This window comes from Rhopilema esculentum, chromosome 5, assembly GCF_057945365.1.
Source record: "Rhopilema esculentum isolate cy_ngs chromosome 5, ASM5794536v1, whole genome shotgun sequence".
Lineage (NCBI taxonomy): Eukaryota > Metazoa > Cnidaria > Scyphozoa > Rhizostomeae > Rhizostomatidae > Rhopilema > Rhopilema esculentum.
In genome coordinates this window covers 1442168-1464981 of record NC_142819.1, presented here as the reverse complement: position 1 = coordinate 1464981, position 22814 = coordinate 1442168, and the positions used below count along the sequence as shown (strand labels likewise).

At 35.9% G+C, this 22814-nt stretch overlaps 3 protein-coding genes across 3 annotated transcripts; 1 reads left to right on the top strand and 2 right to left on the bottom strand.

Moving 5' to 3' along the window:
* Positions 1–1381: 1381 nt before the first annotated feature.
* On the bottom strand, positions 1382–3150 carry LOC135690045 (uncharacterized). Its single transcript, XM_065207484.2, has one exon. The coding sequence runs from the start codon at positions 3148–3150 to the stop codon at positions 1939–1941; it is 1212 nt and encodes a 403-aa protein (XP_065063556.1). The 3' UTR covers positions 1382–1938.
* Positions 3151–3359: 209 nt separating this feature from the next.
* Positions 3360–14203, top strand: LOC135690030 (uncharacterized). The gene is made up of 12 exons (XM_065207454.2): positions 3360–3489; positions 4604–4799; positions 5500–5568; positions 6277–6353; positions 7812–7859; positions 9254–9303; positions 9973–10092; positions 10746–10826; positions 11247–11385; positions 11876–11958; positions 12493–12589; positions 13959–14203. Exons 1-12 carry the CDS (start codon positions 3448–3450, stop codon positions 14139–14141), a joined length of 1185 nt encoding a protein of 394 aa, XP_065063526.2. The 5' UTR covers positions 3360–3447; the 3' UTR covers positions 14142–14203.
* Positions 14204–14646: 443 nt separating this feature from the next.
* LOC148960182 (uncharacterized) lies at positions 14647–20506 on the bottom strand. Its single transcript, XM_089116291.1, has 2 exons — positions 20252–20506; positions 14647–17279 (listed from the first exon to the last, which is right to left on the bottom strand). The coding sequence occupies exons 1-2, from the start codon at positions 20355–20357 to the stop codon at positions 16888–16890; spliced, it is 498 nt and encodes a 165-aa protein (XP_088972417.1). The 5' UTR covers positions 20358–20506; the 3' UTR covers positions 14647–16887.
* Between the last annotated feature and the right edge of the window lie 2308 nt (positions 20507–22814).

Sequence of the window (22814 nt, the reverse complement as noted above, 5' to 3'; positions counted from 1 at the left end):
GTTTACATTAGCAAGCTGCAAACCACAAAAAGCACTTATTAGTAAACAGGCTTCTAATGACTGGCCCTTGGTAGGTAGGTAGCATTAACAAGGTTCAGTAAATCCTGTTAAGTCATATCCTGGATTACATAAAACTTCACTATGGCAGACTGATCTTTCATACCCATATTATTGATCTTCCTTGGTTATTCAAGTCAAAAGTCTTAACATAAAGGTCCAAAGGGTAGCAAAAGGGGTTCAAATGTATAAGAACATCATCATCACACAGAGGTGGACAATTTCTGTCAAAGACTGGTCCCCCAGTGGGAGATCAGCAGCTCTTTCATTGGTCCCCCTCATATGGCCGGTGGTCTCCCGAAACGTAACTCTGGCGACAGGGGTGGACATTCCCAGGGAAAATTTGGTTGCCCAGGGGTTACCCTGTGTAATGATAAGTGGTCTTCCGCAGATAAAAACCAGTTGTCCAGGAGACTGAATTGTTTATCCCTGCTTGCAAGGAGTCATTACACCTTAGTAACACTTATATATATATAATAGCTACATCCGCATAGAAAAACTATAATTAGTTCTTCTCTGCTTTAGCAGCAACACAAATGTTGTTAACTAATGCTGTCCAAGTTTGTCTCTCTTGCGGTAGTGTAAAACTTTATAATCAAAATATTAAATACAATCAAGCCATTTATCTTCAAGTACTTAAAAAAGGATATATATCTAAGTAATAAGGAAATCCCAAAATATAGGAACTCATAAATATCTTAAGCAAAAGCAGTGTATGAGACATGGGCATATCAACATCACTACCTAATAACCAGTGATTAGAAATACACTTTATAGACAGCATACAGGGCTTCATCAGAGGAAAAGTAAACAGTCTAAAAAGTACACAAATTTAAAATAGACGATGGTGGTGTTGGATTGGCAATTGTGAAATGGTGTGAATGCAGCGCAGCGAAGGAGAAACAGGTAATGAAAGTAAAAAGGAAAGGTTGGTGAGCGATATGAGGGGGCGTAGGTGGTGGTGGTGGAATGAAAGTGCTATGAGGGTGGGCAGTGGTGATAATAATAAAAAGTTATCACAATATTCAATAATAATACTATTAACAATAATATTCAAAAATGAAAATAATAATTCAAGACAATGATAATGAGAATATTGAGAGTAATGACAACAATTATAAATCAATAAAATTTAGGTTGTAGAAAAGATAGGATTGCCCAACATCCTCCTTGAGCAAAATAGCTAGCGATGGCCCTCAATTCAAAGATACAGATTAGAGAAGAGAAAAGAAGGAGAAATGATGAACAAGTTATTAGCCCAAAATAAGCAACAATGGTATTTTCAATGTTTCTAAAGAATGTGTGAATGAAGAAATGGTCATGGTAGCAGGCTGCTCCAAAGAGTTCTTGCAGCGAAAAGTTGATAAAAATGTAGCAAATAAGAAACACCACAATGCGCTGAGAATATACAACAGTAAATACACGTAAATTAGTGCTAAATTAGTACTTTTTTTCTAAATAATGTAGTATTTTTGAGGACATTTTTTTCACCTGAAACTAATGGTTTTATCAAAAAAATATCTGTGCACCAGAGAATCACTGAGGGTGATGGATATCAGCATTCATGAGAAAAATTATTGGTAAACAAATAATTTCGAATTTTCAAAGATCCTTGAGCTCGACTTTCAGATTCTACTGTGCCATTTTTTATGCAATAATTTTTTTCACTGAAATGAAGTTCCCAGGTTCAGAAACTTCCCAAAAATAATTTCGCAGTTTGTATCTCATATTGGCAAATTCATGTTGCAGCACACATAGAATATTTTCATAGTATCAAACATAGATCAGTCTTCTATAAAAAAAATAAACTATTGTAGATCGATGTTTGCAAATTACCAACATTAACATGAAGAAACTATCAAGGTATAAAACAAATTTGTTTTACTTTTTCTTTGAGCCTTGGAACTTGTGTGTGTTCTTCTTGACAGAAAGTTTGCTTTTGAAATTACTTTTGGTAGAGTTTCTATTTTTGCTTCTTTGACTACTTTGGAATTTTGATCCACCTTTCTTTTTTTCAATAGAAAACTTTTTGTTATTCTTTGTTGCCTGTCCACTGTCTCCTTTCAAAGAAACATCTTTCATTCTAAACTGTCTGTCTTTCTTTTTATTGAATGGTCTGTCAGCTTTGTCTTTTTCAACTGACCGGAATACCCTAATCTTCCTACCAGCAAGGTCTGAATTTTGCAGTTTAACTGCAAATGTTACACTTTCTCTCTCTTTAAAAGTGACATATCCAAAACCTTTGCCTGCCCCTGTCTTTTTGTCTCTGATCACTCGAACATCATCAACATCACCACATTGACTAAAATGCTTTCTGATATCTTCCTCGTTTACATTAAATGGCAGATTACCAATGAATACAGACTGTTTGTTGTCAATTGCTCTTTTTGCAGCCAAATCAACTCTCAAGTGCATCCCTTTAAATTCTGTTCCTTTTGCTGCCAAAGCCTTTTCGGTTTCACTTTTTTCTTCGTAAACAATATAAGCATTCATTGTGTTTCTTTCTGGGTGAAATTCTTTTTTCAAAATTGCAACTTTCTTTGAATGTTTAGGGCCAGCAACCGGTACAGATCTGAAACGAACACTTTCCACTTTCCCATATTTGGAAAAAATTGATTTCAATTCTTTCTTTGTAGCATCAATTGAAACGTTTCCTACAAATATTGTTCTTGAAAGCCTTTCAGCCTCATCAACAGTGCTCTCTCTTGATTCTGCATTGTCGCTGGTTTTGTACTTCTTTCTGTTCATCCGTTGTATTTTCCTCGTTGGTTCATTTGAAGATACCACTTCTAATCCTACTCTTTTCCGTTTAGAGGAAGCTTTTTCGGTCGAAGTTCCTACAGACTCTTCTATCTTGGTAGAACTTGAAAGAGGTGGCCTAATTTTGTCTTTACGTTTTGTTGCAATAACGATAGCGGGTTCTGTGAAAGTTACTGCAGAAGATTCACCACTAAATAGATTGTCAAGTTCTTTAGCATGATCTTTGGATTCTGCATCACAAGTTGTATTGCTTAGCAAGTCTGATATGCCACCAAGTTTATAGCCACCGGATACCTCTACTTGCTTTCCTGCCGCCATGATGAAACAAAGCATTCACATGGTTGTGTTGTTGTTGTTGTACAGGACACTCGGTGGTCACCCCTAAATATGAAAGCCCCTTACTTGCTAGACTTCTTATTCTGATTCTTTGAGAATAATTCAACATTTATTTGGCTGGATTGAATGTGTAATAGTTACTGCATATTAGAGTTCATAAGAAATTTTTATCATAAATTGTGCAAGTTTTATTGCGTTTGGTGAGTGCGAATGGTGCAAATCAGGGGGGACAATGATCTCTATTAAACAACTACCACAGGGGTTCGGAAACACGAGTCACACGAGCTGATCAAAATGGCAGCTTCAAAGAAAAGCAACACGTTGAAACAGAGGGGAGTAAGTTAATTTGTTTATATTACATACCTTACTGAATTTACGGCGAAAAGATATCAGAGCAAATTAAAACTTTGTTAGGAAACAATTTTCTTTGAATGTCATTAAAACTCATTCCATTCTGGTCTCGACTAAGCAAAACCATGAATGAAGTTCTGAAATTGAAAAACAAAGTATCTTGGTGTGTAAATTGATTGTTCCCTATATTGGAGAGAGCAATTCAAAGCTGTTTCTTCTTCGAATCTTTCACTGTGAAAGATTCTCAGTATGTTTCTATAGCATTGGCAACAAAACAAAATCCGAAAGAATATGAGTAGATATGAAATATGAATTTTTTGAGTAAATCGATTAAGATGTCTTCAACTAGAGATACGGTTTGCTGGCTGTTCTGTTATCTTGTCTGAAGGGATCAGATGTCCGCGTCAAAATTGAAAGATGCTTTTTATTTCTAGCACATGACTCCTGTATCTTTCTAGTTTCCAAAATGGGATCATCCTTCTCTCAATTCTGAAGGGTTTTTTCTCTTATGGACACAAATGTGAAACCTTTGAATTATAAAGTCCTGACGATTCTGACGATTTGCTCTGATGATTCGCTCTGAAGGGGGTGTTTATTGAAAAAAAATTAAAATATTTGAGGCCTTTATTTAAGTGAGGCGTTTAATCGAAGCATTACGGTAATTCAGAATCGAGAAAATTTATCACATGACCACTGCCTTCTAATCGATGATAAATTAAGCACTGATCTAAAACCAATCAAATCTTCAATGAATACTTTACAGCAGTAGCACAAAAAACTGCAGTTAAAGCTGAATTTTTCTACAAATTTAAATTTGTTTCAAAAAACTTCAAAGATGATAAAAGAGCACCAAATCTGTAAAAGCCTTTTTTATCAAACCAATTTGACTGCAAGAAATCAATTATTTGATCGTATCCTAGATCAAACAAAAATCACTGGTACCAATGAGAGATGAGCTACCCAGTAAGCTTAAAAATTGGCAAAGCATACAATTTCATTGCCTATTTCTTTAGTAAATTTTTTATAGATTGTGCTAGTCAGTGTTAAGTTTCCATTTACTACCCCAGATTCTTTCTGATCATATGAATTTTTGTTGCAGGTTTCAAAGCAAGCTATTCCAGATGAAAAAGAAACTGATGGAGCTAATGCCCATGATTTGGAAGTAGAAAATAAGAAATCTTCATATAAGGACTATTTTAAAAATACCCTCAAATTTATTCTCTTAGCAGTGATTATACCTCCTCTCTTGAATTATGCTTCATTAATACGAGAAGATAAAGAATTTATGCAAACAGGTATGTTGATGAAAGCGCCTATCGGAGCTGAGTTTAGAGTTATGGTTAGATTGTGTTAATCTGTAACTCAGCTATTTTGAAAAAATATTGTAGAAACAACTAGAATCACACTTTTTCTTTGGGAAAAGTGATCTATGTAGTTGGTTTGTCGAGCACTAAAGTCAAACAGCAAGCTTGCTGAAATGTCTCAAAAGGTCACAGAAGTTACACTTTACATGTTCATTTGATTTCATCATAAGCTAGTCATATCCTTAGCAAGAAAGACACCTGTTTCTATTGAATTAGACGATGTCAACAGCATTTTCAATTGTGTCATGGACAAAGGGGGACTCATTTACTGCAAATAAACTCAAAAGGGGGTTCATTCACTTCCAGTAATTGGGGTCATCTGCATTAAGATTCCAAATCTAAGAAGACAGACATTGCTATTTTCAATAAGTATGATGTCATCAGCTTAATTTGCAATTATGTATTTTATTGGAATCTTTCAGTTGGAACCTTCATTAGTTGACAATATTGAAGGAAAGTATTTTGAGCAAACAATCCGCATTGAGAAAACAAGCTATCTTATAAATGTGTTTGCTCGCTTGCTTCATCCCCTTGTTTGAAATTAAATTTTGCAATCATGTTAACCATCTCTTATTCATCATTGCAGTTTTGAATCATTTAAGACAGTAATCATCAAGAGTTTAATTCACAGGTGATTTCAATGAAACATTTCTTGGGCAACGACTCTTTGTTCAATGCGAAGGAAAAGGAAAACCAACTGGTGGGTGGTAACAAATTTATTAACAATAATTTCATTTATTTGGACCTTCCTAAGGGAATATTTCCAGTAAACATACTAAAAAGTTAGAGATTTGTTTTTCATGTGATATATCTGCAAAATTTAATCTTTCTATCCCTGCAAGACTTTCTTCTATTATGGGTAACTTGCCCCTCCCTTATGTGTGCATCTCTCACTCTCAGTGAAAAATGACATGTCCTTTAAGCTAAAGGTTGGTGGTTATTTTTATGTAGGTGATGAATTAACTTGCACCTATTTTAGCTGCATTTATGTGATTATATGCTGTGTTGGTAACTTATGGCTCCCCATCTCTAAGCGTATGTGCTTTATTGATTCCCTCTACTGCACCCCATCTAATGAACACCCCATTCAGTGGCAGACACTTGGGGGGCGAGGGGGGGTGATCACCCCCCCAATACTTTAGAGAACAATAGTCTTTTGTTCTAAAACAATGGGAAATGTGATGTTATCTTATTAAAACAATAGGCTTGCCCCCCCAATATTTGACCAAGTGTCCGCCCCTGACCCCATTATACCATCCTTGGTGAAGTACTTTTTCATCAAATTATCTTACCACTGCCCTGCAGTCCACCTAAAACTTCAGAAACTTTATTACATTTACGTTTTTAAATTTTTAAATTATGGAAGCATTAGGACATTCTAGTTTTTAGAACTTTTTGTTATTTTCAGTCATTCTTGATTCTCCAACTGGACTGAACTCTGATGTATGGAATTATATTTTTAAAGAATTATCCAAAGAGACAAAGGTACTTTCACTACTGGTAGAAATTTTATTGAAAAATTGATAATATTTAATAATTACATACATTATAATGCAATTTTAGTATCAAAAGCAATTCTCATTTTTAGTTGGCAATCTATCCTTTGTCCACAAATTTAGGTTTTAATTTTTTAAAATTGCACATCAACAGGGGTTTTTTCCATTAACACTGAGCATCTGCACAGCACTTTTGCCTCTCTAAAACAACTGCAAACAGGCAAACAAGAAGACACAATCTCAAACTAGACTTCCCTTTTAAAAGCCATTGCATTGTTTGGTACAAAAGACAAGTACCAAAAAAATGTCTGAACCTCTTTTAACTGAACTTTTGAGATATTCTGTTTACCTTTGTGTCTCCTGTCATCATTTTAGCCTCTTGCCAAAAATAGGTTGGAGGCTATCTTATCATAATTTAGAAATGTATCGTTTATGATCATCAACATGGAAATGCACAAATAGCGTTTTAAAGATTGCCTTTACAAACATAAGTAGATATACTTGTGGATGGGGTGTAAAGCTTAGGGGTGTTTCCTTACAAATTGTTTGTTTCTACAAAATAAAACAATGGTCTCATTACTGACCATCCACCAAAAACTCGTATTAGCATGCAATTTTTGTTGTTTAAAAGAAATCCAGAATGCAGAATAAGAAATTGAAATGTGGAAGTGATTCTTGTTGATAACATACAAACCTTATCAAATTTCTCTTTTGTAAAGATATAGTCAACAGTTATTAAATGTAATTATCAGCTTTTAAATTTCATTTATTTTCAACTTACCATCTGTTGGTCCACGACTAGCTTTCTCTATCAAAGCATGTTTTAACCAGCTCAAGAAAATCCACCAGCATGAACCCATTTCTGATTGAATTCCATAGTGATGTAGCATATCACTTAGAAGGTTTTTTATAATCTGATTTAAAAAAGTTGTTTTTTTGCCCATAATTATATACTGAAGATGACTCTAGCTAGAGTCCAAACATTTCATTTAATTTAATAAAATTGACTTGTCTTTTTAATGGCACAACAAGGAATTGTCTAGTACCGGATTTGTCTATTTGACGGATTGTCATGATGTAACAAGAAGTTGTCCAATGTTTCAAGCATTCTGGCTTTTTTCTTTGTCATCGTAATTATTATTGATTTAAAGCAGTAATTAATTAATCTTGTCGAAAGTTGTGTCAGAAATCAGTTTACTGATGTGCAGTTTGAAGGTTTAGGATGTTTCAATCTAGAAGACCTGGAGATGCCAAAAATTTAACAGATGCCAAGAAAGTGTAGACAGAAAGATGCCTGGAGATGCCAAGAAAGTGTAGACAGAAAAATGGAATGTTGCAAATTAACTACTTCTTAGGAGGTATGATGATAATTTAAATATATCATAAATATCAATATTGTTGAATTATAATATGAATATTGTTATGAATATTTTTGAATGTCTTCCAGGTCTGCATGTATGATAGAGCTGGTATTGGATTTAGTGAAAGACCAAAAGTGAGTATAACATCATTGCTATTTTATTATTGAATAATTGAAGCAATGAATGATGATGCCATGCTAGAAATGAGATATTTATGCGTACATTTTTTGTGAGAACTAGATTAGTTAGTTGCTCTTAAAAGTGAAGGACTTGCAATCTAAAGTAGTTATTTGGAAAAAACCATCTATTATTTTGTGGGTGAATGGTTTTTCTGTTACATAATTAGCAAATGCACATGAAATATAAGGAAATGCCATTCATTCTTGGCTAAAACTATTGGTTGTTTTGTACCATAGTTAATCAAGGCATGCTTTTCCTCTGGACTACCATAATTACTTTACACCTATACGACATTACAAAAACGATACCATTGGGAGCAAAATAACATAACTACCCAATGGCCATTCTTTAAAACGAAAAATGATACGAGAAAGACCTTAGCAATATAATATAGATATGAACGATCAGGATATGTCGACATGTTAAGCTACTGAAAAAGACAACACTAAACACGGAGGGTTTGGCATGGAATATTTGTGGTGGGAGTAGATAAGTTATTCAGGCGTTCCGTTTCGAAATTTAATTTAATGGCTAAATTTTGGGTTAATGAGTTTGCCTCTAAAGGATAGTTTGCATCTCCGTATGAAAGATGCTGCACAAAATTGATGTGCTGGGCTACAGAGCATCTAAAAATTTAGAGCACTCGATTAACACCAGCGAGTAGACTACAGCTCTGTCCTCTGAAACAATGGCAAAGCAGCATTCGGCGTTCCGTATGTTCTACGCCATCGTTGATTGATTAGAAACATTGGCTTGACTGCGTCTTTGAAAGGTGTTTACATTTGTGAAAATTGAGCTTGCTAGGCACGGTCCTTAACTGAGCTGAATATGGGATCCTTTTTGGATTTTTAATGCCATATATTGATTTTGTAAGTGACCTTTTTATGAAAATAATTTCGTTTTAAAAACGTAAGTAGAAATGGATGCCCTTGTAAAACGATCAAGTTAAAACAATCAAATGAGCAGTTGGACTAAAGCTATATTTGAATTTTTCTGCTTTTACTCTTATTTGTCATAAAACTACCTGCTTTGAAAAATTGATTTGTTTTATACAGTGACGGTTAGAGACTCTTGTGCAATCAGGAGCTGAGTTATTGGCGAATTTGTAGAAAGAATTAGAGGCCTAGTCCATCTTCTTGAACTTAACGAGCCTCCTTTCAGCTTATTGTACATCCCCTGTCGAGATGTCACTCTCAAGGCTCGTGTCGTTGCAAATGCTGCAGAGAATTTTAACGATTCAATTTTATCTGTGCATTGCATCACCGTAATCTAAATGTTATTTTCATTATGATTTGTACAATCTTTCATGGTGTTCTTGGGAGATATTTTGACAAACTATACTTTACAGCGATATATCAATGCATCTGTCAAGCAAGGAGCATTCCACACTACAGAAAGGTTAGTATATCACCGGATAGAATCTTATGTGTGTCTTAGTCAGTGTTAATTATCTAAAATATCAAGGATGGAATTAAAGGTAATTCTATCGCAAGGTACTTTTAGTAGCATTGCATGCTTTTTAGTAGTATCTGCTAGTTTTAAATATTTTTTCTCTAACAGAATGTTCTGCAGAGGCCATTAGTAAAGAATGAAGCAGAAGGTTTCAATTTCCGAAGTGTAGCCTGCCCCCTTCTTAGATATCAGTAGTAGGTTTAGCTGTTATAGTCTGCATAATTTTATTTTGATAAGGATCTAAGAGGTCTTTAGGGAGTAAAGCAGACACAAAAAGGGTAATTGAAAATATGCTCTTTCCAAAGTATGCTTAAGGGAAAGCTTAAGGAAAAATTTCATCACAGAAGAAGATTGCAACAAGACATAGCAATGCCACTGAAAAAACAAAGATTTTGTTTGCAAACTTCAAAAACAAAGTATAAAGGGGAAATTTGGTTAGAAGGGCTTTCAACTAAGAACATAAAATACATCCAGTTTTACCTGCTTTCTAGAAGTATTCGTGTAGAATGTTAATGATCTCAACTAGACTTAATAGAATGACTTAACCGTTTCAAAATAACCGTTTCCAAATGCATATTTATTTTTATTGTAATATTAAAATGATTTATTTTCTAGGATGGTTGATGACATAAGATTGCTCTTTTCTAATAAAACTAGCCACGAAAAACCATTTCTGCTGGTTGGAGCTGAAATTGGCGCTGTTAATGCAAGATTCTATGCTCAGATGTACCAAGAGTAAGATCATTTAAATAGATTGTCAGACTAACGAGAATGCGAGCCACCATGAATCTCTGGGTAGAGAATAATTGCATTTTTAGACAATTTTTGCCGCTGAGGTTGCCAGATAAGCGTAATTTAAAGTTTTGATGTGGTACAGAAGTTTCGCTGTTAAAGATGATCTATCTACACTTGCCAATATAATTTTTTCTTTTAATTGAGAGCGTTTCAATGTAATTCGCATATCTATGATGTAATTGAGAGAATGGGTAGCTTGGAAAACAGATTAATTACCAACTCCATCATGGAAAGGGGATCAAATCGCAATGTTGCCTCCCTCCTTTTCTGATTCTTATCAAAAGTGCCAACCCTTTCTTTTGATGCTATAGTTGAGTTTTTTTTATAACTTTTCATGAAAAATTTGGGCTCTGCAAATCATTCTATTTACGATGATGGGCTTGTAAATTTGATTTCGGTGGTAATAAGGATAATTTACTTTTCAAAATGTATCTTCACCACCGCCCCTTGTTGCACACGACCAGTTGTTAAAACCATTGGAACATGCTGCACACACATTTTTTTTAGAGAAAAGGATCAAAGTTTGATGTTATCATCAGTACATTTAAACAATCTGTAGCTTATAAATTACTCGATGCCCCTTTTTTCTTCAGTGATGTGACGTCATTGATTTTAATAAATCCGCTCTTCGATGGTTTATTTGCAATGGAGAAAGGCGAATGGGAAAAGTTTTGGTAAATATATTGTTTTTTTCAGGGGAAATAAATAGGAAAACGAAATCAACAGTAAATGAAACATATGAAAGAAATTCAGTACTAATCGCTATTTCTAATTCTTAAAGGAATTCAGTTATTGGTTCAATCTTAAAATTAATATCATATGCTATTAACATTAAAGGTATTTCATAATTTGGCTGTGATCCGCTTCCAAGCTGACGTATTATATAGAATCAAAATCATTTCTTCTAGCTGCTTCACAATACCCGTTTTCTTTATTAAATCACAAAGTCCATTTGATATCTTTACTCTGATAGCCCAGGCACAAAAGATGTCGCTTTACTAGGGTCGAGTAAAATGCCATCCCATTTTCCTTTATCTTGATAACAAGCCTTTGTGTTCCTCAAGATGTCAACTTTATTTTGCTATATATTTTAGGCTTGGGCCATCTCTGCAATCCTGGCAACATCTTCATATCCTAGCTGTTTGTGGTCTCACTAGAATAGGACTTCATTTGGGTGCTATACGAGGCTTTATTGAAAGTGAAGATCTGCCACAAAATTTTCAGATGAGACAAGTATGCATTTTTCATTTTATTTCATTTCTCAGTAGCGTGCCAAAGGATTATAAAACGATAAGACTACTTCCAGGCATAACTATTTTCTAATCAAAACTAGATATAAAGTTTCTAGTTCTGATATAAAGTTATAAAAGATATAACCGCTCGTTTTTCCCAACCAAAAAATGTTCTGATTACAGTTTTCAGCAAAGGTAACAAAAGTTGCCTTGCCCCATTCATGATGTTTTCATTTTGAAAATGCCTCTTGTTGCTTTGTTTTCTACTCTTACAATATACTTTTGCTAACAGCCATTTTTCAATGGCCATTGCCTGGTAAAATGGCACTTAATGTTCCTACCACTACTTAAAACTGTGACAGTATAGTGAGAAAGAAAAAAATTAGAGAAAAATATATCATTGTTTTTAAACATCTGAACATTTGCTCTAATTTGAGGATATAATGATAAATTCTATGGTTAAATATAATTGATTTTTGCTTACAACTCAGAAACATCTACTTTGCAAACCGGGGCATCTATTTTCAGCTGTGGAGGAGCATTTCTTTCTTAACGAGAGCTTAGCGCAAATAAGGTAGGTATTAAAAACATCTATTAGGATTGCTATGAAGCTTGTAAGTTTAGGTTTGAGAAGATGTCAACCCTAAGCTCGATATGCATTCAACTATCATGCATGCAGCTGGTGTATCAAGCAGTGGCAACGATGGGGATGACAGCAAGGGGAAAGGGGGTATCGGGTCATTTGAAATACTTTGCCCCTTGCTTTTGTGCCTTCAACTTCTGCTTTTATAGAGACAATGAAACCATATAAAATTGAAAAGGAGTATTACATTCGTAGACGTTTATGTTTTAATTTAGTAAATTTTTTGCACAGTTAAAATGATGCATTTATACTCATTCAAAAGTGCTTTGAGATTCAAATATTCAAAACAGGGATGTTGTAGTCTCCCAGCCATTCCTTAGCGGCACCCACGAATCAAATATATTTTTTTCGAATATGGTTGTGGTGTGGTATATTGAGGAACTACAATTATGACATTATTTGACTCAGTAGCATGAATTATCTCACGCTTAAGTCAGGTTCTATTTTTCCTCGTTCCTCTTTTAGACTGCTGAATAAACTTCGACCACTCTCCGATTCTATACCAGTTACTGTCATCACTAGCTCAAAGTACAGTGATTCAGCACCGGATCATATAAACAGGGTATGCTAACCTACTCTCGATAGATTCCACTTTTCAGAAACATGTGACTTTTCATGTCATCATCCAAGCCATTTCAGTCGTTCTGTTTATCTACCCTGCTGCGAGGTTAGCTTTTCATGTGAGCAGTTTTGCATCGCAAGAATACTGACCAATCGCAAACCGTTATTTTGATGTTACTTTACATGTTGGGTATACGTAGTCCTTTTATATGGACACATTACCTTCAAATCTAAGTTTTCTCTGTGTGTATAAAACAGGCAGGCAAGAAAGTTTGAGTTTGTTAAATTTACGAATTTTGTCCCAAAACATACAGGATACCTCAATAATGATGTCATTTAAGAAGTGTGAACCTATATAGAGTTTTCTCGAGCTTTGCAAACAGGATTGACCCTCTTTGGTTACGTTTTGACCCTTTTTCACATTTACGTGAATGGTTGTGCAAATCTAGTTTGTGCAACTTACTTCCATTTTACTGCTCCTCCTGATGTTGAAAACTTCCGTTTATGGTCCTTCAAAGACTCCAATGATTCCATCAGAGAGAATAATATGCTTCTTTCTTTTCACTTGAAACTGTAGCCCTAAAACAAATTTATTTCCGCTTTTAAACTGGAATGTACTTGCTCCTATTCATATGATACGTTAACACAGACTCTACAAACTTTTGCAGCCAGCATTATGCGAATTTTCAGTGCATTTTTGCATATATCATAAGTGTATATTACATACCACAAACATGTAGCTTATTGCCTTCCAAAGAATTTCATTCAATATACGCAAAACTTCATCAATTCAATTCCTAGAGTTTTATATCAACTGAAAAACCAAACAACCTTCTTGGTGTACATTGATTGATTATCATAATCATAATTGATTGTAAATGATACTGAGATTGCTAGATTGCTATGGTGGATTAGGCCCACACACTTCTCTAAATACAACAACATTGTGCCGCAGAATAACAACACTCGGCCCAGCCTCTTTATAAGTCCGGTATATTTCTTGATGTCCGGAATTTTTTCAAACGCAAACAATAAAACTTCCATCTAAATTGTCTGTATTTAAACGAACATTTTGTTATTCTAACCATGTAGTGGGTCCATTATAGTTTCGCGGTAACGCAGTATTTGGCCTAAGTTTGGGTGCGTTAGCGGATGTTTCATATTCACAGTTAACGAATAGCGGAGCAAAAGAGGCACGGTTAGGCGGATATCGGACCTATTTTCTATAGTTCGAAAAAATCTTGTTCTTCTTTCAAGTTTTAGCTATCACACACTGAGAGAAATTAATTGCCCTGTATAATAATTGTGTATCTAAAAAGACTTGCAGAATATCTAACTATCGATGACTCTGAATATGTTATATTTCTCAGATATGGCAGAAATCCCAACTGTTGTACATGCAAGGCCTACACAAGAGTTCAAATGAATTGAAGATGGAATCTGCTGCTGACAAACTTCTTATGAATATGAAAAGCCTTAAAATGATTGTAGACAGAATAAAGAAGGATATCACTAAATGGCGGACCGAATCGAAAAAAGTTTCCAAATTTTAAGAAATTTTATTGCAAAACATTGTACTGGTGTTTATATTTAAAAATAGATTTATCTTGCAGAATGAGTATCTTTTTTTCTATGGTTTTCATGATTTTTATCCTTTTCTTGTTATCTCAATCCCGTTTCTTCTTGGCCATTTTTATATGGCTCTATCTTGAATTCCTCTCCCTATATCAGTTTTCAATTGAGGATATAAATGATCATAACTGCTAATTTGGGTACGGCTAGGAGTATTCCTACAGCATGGGAGCTTCGGTATTTTAACAATTTTTTCTCCAGAAGCTGATGGAATCTACTATGAACAGTGGCCCATTATCACATAAAGGGTGAGGCTCGGAATGGAAACTTAGAATTGCTCACCCTGTTCTAAACACCAAAGCGTGTAGCTCTGTTTATAGGGTATTGAGTCATGTTCAGCAGATCAGAGAACATTTGCACACAATGTCAGCGAATCTTTGAAATAGCGTCCCTGGGAGAAGCGAACAAAAAGAACAGTCATAAGGCTCTTTCGTGGTCAAGTAAAATTTATTCTCTCTCTAATACATCAAATGCAAAATCAATCAATCAAGTATTCTCAAACAGTAAGGAATTGCATTCTAGCAATGACAAAACGAGGGAAAAGGCCATATGCTACTGTTATCCAGTTGTGGTTTTTGCTTTCGTCTACCTAGAAATCATATGCAGTGACACTGTGCTGGGTTTTTCATATTGCCAAATTCACTTCTAACCAGCTGATCCAAGAATGCCAGATTTTTGAATCAGAAGTGAATGTGACAAGCATAGAAACGCACCTTGGCTGTCCGCACAGAAAAGTTTTCGGGTTTACCAAGATCGACAAATTAAATCATTGGTTACTGGTCATGCCAAATTTTCACCAAAAAACGGAAACACACCAGTTAGATAGTCGCATTGGCAAGGAAGTGCCTCTTTGTTATCGCTACGAAATTCCTAACTCAATTTTTAACTGAATCATCTTAACAAAAACTTGAAAATGAAGCTCGAAAAGAAGAGAAGGGCAATCTTCCATTGTCATCTATTTGTATTGACTGTAGATAAAAGTATGTCAATTCCTTACCGCTCGAGATTTTTTTAAACGTATTTACAATATTGTATCTTACCAAATTAATTAAATTAATCTAAATAAAACTATCTTTGGTGTTAAGTGACATAATAGAAAAACCCTTGATTCTCGCAGTGAAATTAAAAATATTTGACTTCGTAATTCTACTCTAATCAGCTGTATATACCTGCTACTGCACAAGACTCCATTCTAGCTACCAGCCTTTTAATTCAACAAAACTCAAAGCGACATCAACAAACCAACTTTATCGCCTTCACTCAAAATACATGACCGTCAGAGGGGGACTCTAAGACTTTAGCTTCTTACCTATTAGTTTTAGCGAAAATAAACAATGTTGAATGCAACGGTCACTAATAAAGGTTTTTTGACCCCCAACTTGGTTTTCTTTTCGACAGCCTTATATCTTAAAGAATAATACAGGGTAAATTTCTGGCGTTCCATTAGACGAAGTGCATTTAGCTTCAAGGAAAATGCTAAAAATACACTTTACAAATAAACATTTTAGAACCTCTACGAACATAATTAAATGCGGAAATAACGACTTTACTATGACGCAAACAAACAACTTGGCGTAAAGTTTTTATAGGCCGCAAGGCCAACGGGATGTTTTCCACATGAATTTACACGAGGATGAGAATTTTTTAAAGGCTCAACTTGTCAGAGGGCAAGCAGCGTACATGTTCCTTTAACAGGAATCTCTTGTAGGATATTTTTTGTAATATTGCTGTTTCTACCATTAACTGTCAATGGTATATCGTGTAAGTTAAGTTTGTCTGCTTTAAAACAATCTTCATTAGAAATTGTGGCCTCGATTTGCTCCCCTTAAGAAAAAGCCCTGGTTGTAATGTTACGTAGTGCACATGTTCTCTATAACAGCACTCTGCAAAACCCTCTTGGTATATTCCACAGCAGGAGTTACGTGTGAATGCTTTGTAAAAATTTACTGAATGGGCAATAATAGAGCATGTTAACAATTGACGAGTTTTTCTTCTGGTAGTTAATTTGTCAGACATGATCTAAGCTACTTTTCATTGGCAAAAACCTTTTAGACATATCCTTCCACTGGAAACGGTCTTGTCGGTGTCGTACCGATTATCCCCACGGTTAATTATCTCTGAAATATTAGAGGGTTGTTTCCCCACGAACTCCCAGCTTCCGACGTTAAGCTTCTGTATTTATCAAAATTAAGCCTTACATGATAAATTAGAATACATTTTTTCGTTTATGAACCTTTACATATGCTCCGCCATCACAAACCCTTTACATTTTAACAGAATGGCGCACGAAAAGAATGGATGCGAGGTTAAGTAACACCTCTGTGTAAGATGTAGAATGCGTGTGTTGTATAAGTTTCTCTCTGTTTTAAAAACCAATTCTGGAAGTAGCGTTTGAAAACTGAATGAATCTTTCGTGAACGAAGCTCAGTCTCCTCACAGACGTCAACACAAGCAACTCGCCTAATCACCATAACACAATGCTGGCTAATTTTGCTTTAAAAACAACCGAAAAAGCGGCCATTTTGCTTCCATGAAACAAGGGGCAGCCAGGTGCCCTGGACGTCAATGGTGATGCGTAAATAATAAGGGCGGTTTCTACGAACGGCTCTAGCATTCATTATTCTTTACCCATAGACAAGGTGCTAGTCAAACACAGGTACCCGTTGATCATGAAACACAAGGTCCCGCAGTTTCCCGATTATGATCAATATGATATGTTCTAGGCATTCCAACGGGGAAAATATCCGATAAGTCGAGTTTAGCATCGTTTGCAAGTATGCCCCAAAGCTGGCGAGCGACTTGGTTCTTCTTCACAGATCCTCCCAACACAACACAGTTCATACCTTCCCGATTCCAAACATAACGATTTCCATCCAGCATCCTGTTCGCCGCCGCTTTAATCAGCTTCTGAATGATCTGCGAAAGGGGGCCCTGTTGTTCATTTGTTGTTATTATCGTCGCTTCTGCTTCTTCGATCAGATCGAGAACATGAACAAGATGCATCTGACATAGATAGGAAGAAATGCTCTCTTGCGAATCTTCAAGCAACACAGAGAGATCTGTGGAAAAAAAAATCTGAGTTATATTCTTTTTATTATCCATAATTTTATAGAAAATCCACTTTTCAGATCTAAATTGTAGCAAATTTCAGCGAAAGAAGCAAAAGTATCTTACCAATAGAGGTTTACATAACAGTCAGTCAAATGTCAGAAACGCATGCAGCCATTCACAAAAACTTTAATTTTCGGATTTTTCGGAAAAGCACTCGGCCAAGCCAGCGACAGGCCTAAGCTAAGCTAGGGTTTGCTTTTCTTCTTATGTTCAAGACGAGCACGTTAACACTGTACGATTCATATTAATTTATAAATAAGACAGGAAAAATAGCATCAAATTTCCATTAGCAAATTTTATCTGTTTTGATCAGCAGGAACCAATTTAGTGCGCTTCTTGGGGGCGAGGGAAACTGCCAAATTCTACCACCTTTAATGGGATATTTTCATAACATGCACAACAGCAACAGCCATAACATGTATGAACAAGCTAATTATGTTGGATTGTGAGTGGGCTGTGGGTGCATGAAGAACTGGCAATCAAATTTTTCTTGCCTACTGAACGGTAAATCTGTACTTCATAACAAAGAAACAATGTTCGTAAGCAAAATCTCATATCCATATTTCACACAGCATTTGCAATTTAACCTACAGTAGTGTAGATAAGTTGGAAGATTACAGGAGGTAAGGATCAACGAAGCAAGCCTAAATGAGGTCTGGAGAACTTTGTGACAACGTCCTTTGGTATATCCGGAAACGCCCCTTTTGAAAACTAGTTTGATTTATTATCGTTTCCCCGTTACCCCCTTTCCCGTTCGCCCCATTACCTTTTGCTACGTTCGTGACTGCATATAAGACAAGTTGTATCCATAGATCTGCAAAGAGCTGCCAAATAACACTCTCTTTTTAGTGAAAGACCGTTCGAAAGCGGACAAATTGTCTTGTTAATTTTTTGGAAATGTAAGGTCCAACCAAATAATTTCTTCAATTATTAATTGAGTTATACTAGTTTCGAAACCCCGTTTCTCTTTTGAAACCATGAAAAAAGAAGAAAAGATTCGGAAAAGACAAAAAACAATATTGTGAACCAAAATGAGGCAAACTTTGAAATACCAAAGAAATCTGGTTTTCTATGTCCATCTGGGAAAGGACTATTCAAGACCAACAGAATATTTTACAGAAAACTGTGCGTGAAGTGAATTCCACTATAAGAAGATCCCTACGAATAAAAACAAAAGACCACTGGAAACTGCACAGACGCCAGAAAAAGACAGATCTCGGATCCGAAACCCGTCTGCCGAGTGCCCCTTCCAAAACTTAGTCCTGAGTTACAAGTCCTGAAAATATCTTTTACAATCGGTGGAATAAATCATAGGAATTACAGACATTTCCATCTTTGTTTTATCATTTTCATCAACTTAATAATTATAATCATAACCTTCGAGATCTATTCAATTATCAGGCATTTCATTCCCAATAGGACAGCGATCAAATAAAGGACGGGCAAGGTTTCCATTAACCCCTTCCCCCACTGGCAATCGTAAAATTACACACGTCAATTATTGCCTTTTAATTTTTTAAATTGATTGGAATGATGGAATCAGAGCTGATTAAAGCTTGGGGTCTTTCACAAGACGTCCAGCACTCTTTCGCAACAATCATCCCAACAATCAGATATAACATTTGCGGTCTTCACCCGCCCGACCTGGACTAACCTTTGACAAAAACGATTATTGTGGTATCAAATACGGTAAAATTCTGCCCTAAAATCGAACAGGACACAATTGGAAATTAAAGACAGGTAATTTTAAGGATGAACAAACTGTCAATTTAATTGACCCTTGGGCAAATTATTTGCAACCTTTTTATAGACATTTTAATCTTCATTTCAGCGTTAACCGGATACTTAAATGAAGTTTCAATATTTTCAACTTTTTTTCGTAGCATGTAGATTCTATATACAAATAAAATGAAAATAAAGGTAGCTGTGACAAGGTAAAACCAAAAGAGTTAAAAATCTCTAAAACTATAGATTATTTATTCTGGCTATATTCTAGAGAACCTTGACAGTTCAAATAGATGAGGTTTTACTCAATTTTCTCATAATCGCAAAACGTATCAAGTTTTGCTGAAAATAGAAGGAAAACTGCAGCACTGTTATGTCAAGCTGTCATTTCCACCCATGGTCGTCATTTTCACCACTGTTTGTCAGTCGTAGAACCACAATTCGCCGAGGTTCGACAATCTGATGCCTGACAAATCACTTGAGAGGAAGCAATCAATTTTAGTGCAGGACAACATGACGTCATTAAAAGGCGCATTCAGTTCCCCACGAAGTGATTGGGAGAGAGCCAAGATTCCCAACGGGAATAATGGCAAGTGGCAAGGAGGATGATTTGTCTGTTAAAAGGTTTCCTAAAATGACTTTTAACGGGGCGTCAAATCCCTGTTACAATACCAATGCAAATTTCTTCTGTTTAGATTGATTCGCCCCTTCGGTTAACAGCGCTTGCTCACGTGAATTAATTAAATTAGTTCTGCAGTCATATGCTGCCTTCGGATCAACAGCATTGTTTGCCTGTTAATATCCTTCATTCATTTCAATTTGACTATAAAATTTTGATCTGAAAATTTCCTCCAGCAGACTATATTTTCGTGGCGATGATAGCAGCGTTTGACGGACTTGGGGGTGTGATACAAATACAGGATTGGGTTTTATTCACACTCAAAGATTTCAATTTTGACTGAGTATTGAATCGTTAAAAAGCCAGGGTAAAACCCTTTCGATTGATTACGTTCCTGCTTCCCATCACAAAGGTAAACATGATACCAAAAACCTTTTGGGTATTTGATGGCATTTGCAAGCAAACTCATCTACTTAACTTTCCCCTGCTTCGCTGTAAGGTTACCCCAAAAAGCTTTAAAACTGTATTAAAATATCAAACACAGCAAATAAGTGAATGCCACATCTATTGTCTTACCTAGCAGGGTAACTTCGTTTCCTCTCGCAGAGAGTTCTCGAAATAGCAGCATGGCTTGGTTTCTCTCTGCATCGCTTGCCACTCCACAAACCAGGAATATTTTCATGTTAGTGAAATAATAATTCGCAGCCTGTTGAGGAATCTCTCTGTTCCTTGCAGCTCCTTGCTGTTCCTGTTCTCGCTTCTTTGGAGTCGATTCATCAGCTGTTTAGCTCATGTTTTGCTTTTATTCCGTCGGATGCAAGGGCCACTAATGGAACCGCCCCTTTGTTTTCGTCTTGAGCATGCCATGGCTCATGGTGGCAGCAAGCGGCCCCCGAGCCCATTAGCCGCTGGTTGGGCAGGCGCCCTTGCGCGTAGATTGTGACCTCGTTAACATAGCGAAGAAAGACACGTGAACTTGAGCAACCAGAAGGTCAACAAGGATAAACTCACGCAAGCACCGTGTGTTCTTTCAACGAACAAAAGAAACAAAATAGGGCCTTGCAGGAACAGAGGGCTAAGATATCTTGCTCATGCCAGGCTGAAAAGAACGAGTTTGTTTGTTGACCTTCCGACGAGGGATAGCCTGCCATGACACGGGGTGGAACCCCACCCCCAACACTCCCCTAGCCCCCATCCCTGTTGAGCAGGGGCGGATTTAAGCAACAATGATTGGGGGGTGTTAGACACTTATTTTGGTGCCACACCCTTCAAGTCACTGGTAAATGATGGAAACGCCCATTTTTTAAATTTGGTCTAACTGTGGCGTAGCCAGGTTTGGAAGATTGGTAGGCCAAAGAGGAAAATATTCTTGCTGGTCACAACCATAAGAATTTGGAAAAACACCCATTTTGTAAATGTGTTTGAAAACGCCATGGCATTTTTGGGCAATTTCCCTTTATTCAACGTCATAGGTGGCTGACCATATTCTACAACTGTCTATTTCCTTCACAATTCCACTAACGTTTAAATCCTGAGTTGTGTAAGGCGAGGAATCAGCGTGTAAAAAGTGATTTTCTAAAGTTGTAATCAAACATCTAAAAAAATTAACATTATTCAAAAGTTTTAAACCAAGTTCGTTTTCCTTGGAGCAAAGTCCATGACAAGCATTTCAGAATCCAGTTTTTTTAAGGATTGGACTGCTTTAGCATTTTAGTTTCTATTTTATCAGGAATACCTCAAGAACGTGAAGACTTTTCTATACAAACCCTAAAACGAGGGGAAATTACTGAATATTGAGGCTCTCCTGCGAGCGAAGCGAACAGAAAACTTGCGCTACGATGCCCTTGAGATCAGCTTAAAATACATTTAAGAATATCCCCCCTCCCCCACCGCTACGCTACTGATAAGAAGATAATTACTGATAAAAATAAATAAAGTAAAATTTTGGAGTTACTTTGTTACTATTGACTACCAACAAATGATTTTTACCGAATGAAACAAAATTTACCGAAGGACACAGAACTATGGGGGGTGTCCTCTTCAAGTTCGATCTTTGGGATTTCTTTGTTACCTTTTCAAATTTAAACTTCCCTTCTTTGTTTTTTCTTCATCTTTTTAGGACTCTAACTACAGCAATAAACAAGCAAATGCTAATTGTTAAATAATAAATGAAATTAAAGCGAATAGACACTTTTTTACTGCTGATTTAAGTAAACGGGTGTCTTCAGGTTCCTTTGTTTGATACAGCTTAATCAAAACTCTAGGAAGCTATTGTTTATTTGAGAGTAGTTGGGTGTCTACACTCATTTTTTATAAGAAACTGGCTATAAGAAACGAGTACTGGACAGTCAGAAAAAATTAAGAAACTTCAGTACTCGAAGCAAAAAAATCAAGAAACTATTAAATCGTGATAAAACTGAGAACAACGAAATTTTGTAAAATCCAAGAACAAGATTGCCCTGTTGTCCTAGAACTTAAGACACAAGGCATGAAAATATACTTCCCACGTCTAAATACAGCGTCAGAACGGAAGCGAATCTCTTGACGTGAAAAAAGGTCACGAACATTTCATAACATCATTCATGACATCATAATTAAGAAACTCTTAAGAAAAAATGAGTATTGAAATTTCCAGAACATTAAGAAACTAGAGTACTCGACATCAACCTTTGTTTCTTTTAAAAAAATGGAGAACTCATACAAAATTGGAAAGTAGCAAGGAATAATCATATGTGATTAATATATTCATTATCATCATTAAGTGCCATGTTTTTCAGTGAAAAATTAAAAATTCTCTAATGGATGTGTAACTTAAACCATAACGACATATACACACACAAAAATTTGCCCGTTCAGGTATAATTTGATCTAGCAAAAGCCAAGCTATCAACATTCTTACATTGTTTGGACATTTAAACAAGTTTATTGTTTCCAACAGTTGTGTCATGAACGTTGAAAAGTTCCAAGTCCCTTTTCCGAGTTCCACAGATGGCACAAAAGCACGTACGGTGGTTGATTACAGGGGTCATGGCACACAGTGAAAGCGCACGTTCATCTGTGATAGTTTACTCCTTTAATCTTTGAGGTTTGAGTGGTTTTAAAGAAAGGAGACAAAATTAAGAACAATAAAAAGACTAGC